Below are 5,672 nucleotides of genomic sequence, written 5' to 3'. Positions count from 1 at the left end.
TTTAAGGATGACGTTAATTAGGTAATAAACCAAAAACTCTGGTGTGTTGTGCAACTAATCTGATATTTGAAATCTTATGGGAAGTCAATCAACGAAAGTTAAAAATCTTATGAAAAATGATTAGATGAGAGGAAAGTAAGGTCCGAGCTACCTTTTTTTTCACCCCACCGCGCCGACCCCCCCCCCCCCCCCCCCCCCCCCCCCCAATCTCCGCCAGCTTGTGGAGCCTTTAATAGCTGGACAAGCACTTTGATATTCACAGACACACGCATATGGGCATTGGCTGCTTACTGTTTTAAGTCCTATGTCCTTTTGGTAAACATTTCTGGAATCTACTTTATAAAGTTTTCTCCATATTTAGCTCTGTATCTACACCAGGAAGCTTTAATTTGTAAACATGGCTTCTTCTTCTTCTACTCTTTCTTTACTGAGGGGAGAGAGAGAGAGAGAGAGAGTATCTACATTATAAAGTTCTCCATATTGAACTCTGTATCTACACCACTCTTCACTAAGGAAGCTTTAATTTGTAAACATGGCTTCTTCTTCTTCTTCTTCTTCTTCTCTTTCTTCGGCAATCTCTCCTCAACAAAAGCATGAGATTCAAGAAAAATATGATGTGTTTCTCAGTTTCAGAGGTGAAGACACCCGCGATAAATTTGTTAGCCATCTTTATGCTGCTTTATCTGCAACGCATATCTCAACTTTCATGGATGATAATGAACTTCAGGGCGGTGATGAAATTCGACCCAAACTTAGCCAAGCTATCCAGAATTCGAAAATTGGGATCATCATTTTCTCAAAAAATTATGCTTCATCTACATGGTGTCTGAATGAACTGGTGGAAATTCTTGAATGCAAGAAAAGAAATAAGCTGAGTTTCGTCATTCCAATCTTTTATGAGATAGATCCATCGGATGTACGAAAACAGAAGAGGAGTTATGAAGCTGCATTTGGTGAACTCGAAGAACGTTTTAAAGATAGAATGGAGAAGCTGCCTCAATGGAGGGCTGCATTGACAGAAACGTCTAATCTAACTGGATTGAATTCGAAGAAATCCAGGTAATTAATTTATTATTACTACCAGTAAGTAGTGTGAAATATATGTATGTATATATATATATATTATTTAATTTTATTAGTTAGATTTTATCTAATGTATTTATTCTTTAAATATATAGAAAAATTAAAAAAAAAATAATGTTTAGGAGCTAACGGAAAATAAGGTGAGGAGCCAAAACATTTTTAGCAATTGAATTTTGTGTAGGGCTTAACTATTGATATATTGCGTATTTTCATCAAAATAGCAATGAAAAAAAGGTAAGTAATTTAGTGTTCTTTTTGGTAATTATGGTCAGTGAGAAAGTTTTTGCAAAAGATAAGAGTAGACTTTCTTGAGAAGCTTAAATTTGTTTAAAAAACTAGTTTTTTTTTTCAACAAGTAATTGATAACTATAGCCACATACCTCTTTTTTTTTTTTTTTTTTTCAAAGATTACTTTTAGATTTCAAGTGAAACTTTTTGAATAATAAAAAGTTATACTAAACATAAAGCTGAAATCATAACGTTCTTGTGTTTAAGTTCTGTTTACCAACAAAAATATGAAAAACGTTATCATTAGGTATATTTTACCACATGATCGATTCAAAATATTAATTCATAAATTTTAGTTTAAAACAATAAGACAACAAACTGATATAATAATAATGAAAAAAATCAATAAATAATATTTTCTCTTATTTTAACTGATAACAACTGCAATAAATATAGGATTTAAAAATTGAATAAATCAAGTGGCGTAATAAAATTTAGCTATTTTTGCTTTTATATTGAGACTTGGTGAGAACTATTTTTCTTACAATTGTATTTTCTTCATTTTTCTAGGGGTGAGAGTGAGTTTGTTCAAAAAATCGTCGAAAATATTCTAGAAAAACTGCTACAATGTCAATCATCAGATGAAAAATATTTCAAGGGACTCATTGGAATTGAAGAAAAAATAAAGAAAATTGAATCCCTATTATCCATTGGCTCAAAAGATATCCGCTTTATTGGTATTTGCGGCATGGGGGGTATCGGTAAGACTACCCTTGCTAAAGTTGTGTTTGAAAAATTATTAAATTCTCAATCATTTGACCGTTGCTGTTTCCTTAAAGATGTAAGAAAAATACTTAAAGGATCCGGCGGATTAGATCATCTGACAAAGGATGTTATATCTCGTTTATTGAATGAGAAAACTGTTCGAGAGATGGATACCCCCTTTGAAGCTTTACCTCCTACTATTTTTCGGAGACTTCGACGTGTAAAGGCACTTATTGTTTTAGATGATGTGGATAGCTCAACCCAATTAGAATCTTTTTATGATGGATGTTGTGTACTTGCTCCTGGAAGCAGAATCATTGTTACAACTAGAGACGAGCAAGTGCTTAAGACAGTAACCGATAGTATTCACAAGGTTGAGAGGTTAAATGACATTGAATCTCTTGAGCTCTTCCGATTGCGTGCTTTTCGTGAAAACTCTCCAACTGTTGATTATGAAATGGTGTTAGAGACAATAAGATATGCTCATGGGAACCCACTAGCCCTTAAGGTCTTGGGCTCTTCCCTCTGCCGTAGACCTAAAGATGAATGGGAAAGTGTATTGAAGAAGCTGAAAAAGAATCAAGCTTTGGAAATTAAAGAAGTGTTGAAAATAAGTTACGACGGGCTGGATAATGGAAGCAAGGATATGTTTCTGGACATTGCTTTCTTATTTAATTCATCTTTTACAAGAGACCATGCAAAAAGTATCTTAGGTGACGCTGTGGAAATGGAAATAACTCTTCTCATTGAGAAGTGTTTAATTGAAGATGATGAAGGTAACGAGCTACGCATGCATGATTTGCTGCGCCAAATGGGTCGAGAAATTGTACGTGATGAAGATAAAGAACCTGGTAGTCGCAGTAGGTTGTGCGATGCTGTGGAAGTTTGTGATGTATTGGAAAATTGTACGGTAAATATAAATGCGTTATTGATGTCTTCTAAAAGTGATAGAATTCTTCTTACAAAGCCATTTCAAACAAGCAAAATTTGGTCCATATACCAACAAGTTCTGAATAAATTTCCCATTATTGTATCCTATTTATAATACTAACGTTTATCTTAAATGCCAGGGAACCGCAGCAGTTGGGGTCATGTCATTGGACATGTTTGAAATTGAAAAAAATGTGATAGTGCATCCTGGAGCCTTCTCAAACATGCGCAACCTACGACTTCTCAGAGTTTATTATGGTCATCATTATACTGCCAGAAATGAGGGGATCCACAAGTTCAAATTGTCCATTCCTCGAGCTCTTCACTCTGATCTTTCTACTAAGTTAAGGTTTTTACAATGGGACTCATACCCTTTGAAATCATTGCCATCAAACTTTATTCCTGAGAATCTTGTTGGACTTGTACTTCGTGGCAGCCATGTTGAAAAGCTTTGGAATAATCCTAAAGCTGTGGTATGCTTAATTTAGTTATATTGACTTAGCTGTTAATGTGCATGCATATATGAAGTAATTAACCAGCTTTTCTCCTAATCTTGTTTTACAGTCTCTTCCGGTGTTAAGAAGGATGGATCTTAAGTTTTCTAAGTTCCTTACTCAAGTACCAAATTTGACACAGGCTCCTAATCTGGAAACGATAAATCTTGAAGGCTGTACAAGCTTGGTTCAGTTTTGTTCATCACTTCAAAATCTTGAGAAGCTCACTTATCTAAAATTGAATGGTTGCTCCAAACTCAGAGATGTTGAAGGTATGTTCAAGAGACCAGAGAAATTATCTGAAAGTTGGATCCAAAAGTTTATAAGCAATGTATGGCCCTACCCATCTCAGGCTCACATTTCTCAAAAGTTTGCACCCAATTTAAGATGCTTACTTTTACGTGAGACAGCTATAGAAAAGGTTCCCCCATCAATTGTGTGTCTGTCGGGTCTTGCTGAATTAGATTTGGGGTTCTGCAAAAGACTTAAAAGTCTTCCAACAAGCATTTGTCATTTGAATTCTCTTGAACAACTAGATCTAAGAGGTTGTGAGGAACTGAAAACTTTGCCAGAAATCTTGAAGCCTATGGGACGGTTAAAACGACTTTATTTAAGTGAGAGTGGGATTAAAGAGTTGCCAGAGTCGATTGAAAATCTAGTATCCCTTAAAATTTTACGTATGGATGAATGCCAGGGCCTTGAGTTTCTCCCCAGCAGTCTAGGTAAATTAAGGAACCTTAGCCTGATGTCGCTCAACTACTGTTCAAAAGTTCAAGAATTGCTTCCCATTTCACCATCTTTGAAAAACTTGTATGTGAATTATTGCTATAGATTGAAATCTTTGCCAGAGATTCCACCTCAATTTTTAAGATCTTTGCCAACGATTCCATCTCCACATTTTGGTTTCTGTGAACATGGCTGCACAGCATGGTCTGATTACTTTACATTTTACGGTTGTGGAAAATTGGATCAGAACACACGCAACATGCTTGCTGATCAGGCACTATTTCATATTCTGTCTCGTCTGAAATTTGGATCCTCTGTATGTATATCTATTTCTCTTCCTTTGCTGAGATGGTTTTTAATTTTTAAGCAAGTTGATTAATTTCCCGTTCATGAAACAGGCCGGTGGTTGTCGTTCAGATTACTTTTGCTATCCAGGAGATGAAATTCCAGAGTGGTTCGACCATCAAACTTGTGGGACTTCAATCAGTAACATTGTGTCTCCTCCAGATTGGAATGATCCCGAATTCTTGTCTTTCGCTTTCTGCATTGTTCTTCATCAGAATAAACTTGGCTTGTTTCAAGATTTTGACATCGTATGGAAATTCGGTTCCCAAACCATCTGTATTGATTGTGATTTTCCATATCTTTGTGCCGACAAATTTAAGGATAGGGAGGTCAGTTCAGATCACGTGTTCATGGTGCATGTAACAAAATCGGCTTTGCAACAACGAATATATGAACTAAAATATGGTTTCACTGGCCTCTCTTTTCGTGTTCCAATGCATGAAGTAAATTGGCCAAATACTTGTTGCACTGACGTCTCTTTCCGTGCCTATTGGAGGTTTCCAAATGAATCTGCGGAGATTAAGAAGTTTGGGGTTCGGTTTATATACAGACAAGACTTAGAGAGGTTATATGAAAAAACTGAAAGAAAGAATAAGAGACGCTTCAATGAATGTTGTGAATCAAGTGGAAGTGAAGCTGTTGATTCTCTTGAGGAAGAAGATGATGATAAAGCACATTGTCGTATATACAGAACTTTGGGAGGGTACATAAGGTAAATCGCATTTACACTGTTGTTTTTTTTTTTTTTTTTTTTTTTTTTTGGTGGGACAAATTAATTTGTAGGAGTTAATATACTCTGTTTTAGCATTTTGTGGAATTTTGGTGGTATTAATATATAAACTAATAAGTTTAAACATTGAAAGGTAATCTCCTAAAGAAAATGTTTTTTGTTCAAAATGTTACACACATAGGGAAATTAAATTATTTGTCATGAAAAGTATTTTGAGGATTTTTCATGTACATGTTTTGTGGTTCATTAGCTAGACACACACAAACATATATGTGTATATATATATATATATATATAAATGTGGTGGTTAAGTTTTATTCAAGAAATTTACTATCCCAATAATAAAAAGACATGTGGCGAAGTCTCTAGTT

The 5,672-nt window shown here is 35.0% G+C and overlaps 1 protein-coding gene across 1 annotated transcript; it reads left to right on the top strand.

Annotated features, from left to right (window-relative positions):
• The first annotated feature begins 218 nt into the window (after positions 1–218).
• On the top strand, positions 219–5,287 carry LOC112493429 (TMV resistance protein N-like). The gene is made up of 5 exons (XM_060817966.1): positions 219–1,059; positions 1,882–2,986; positions 3,147–3,479; positions 3,571–4,542; positions 4,625–5,287. Exons 1-5 carry the CDS (start codon positions 533–535, stop codon positions 5,285–5,287), a joined length of 3,600 nt encoding a protein of 1,199 aa, XP_060673949.1. The 5' UTR covers positions 219–532.
• The last annotated feature ends 385 nt before the right edge of the window (positions 5,288–5,672 follow it).

The sequence above is a fragment of the Ziziphus jujuba genome, chromosome 6, assembly GCF_031755915.1.
Source record: "Ziziphus jujuba cultivar Dongzao chromosome 6, ASM3175591v1".
NCBI classification, from domain to species: domain Eukaryota; kingdom Viridiplantae; phylum Streptophyta; class Magnoliopsida; order Rosales; family Rhamnaceae; genus Ziziphus; species Ziziphus jujuba.
This window is presented reverse-complemented; position numbering and strand designations above follow the sequence as displayed.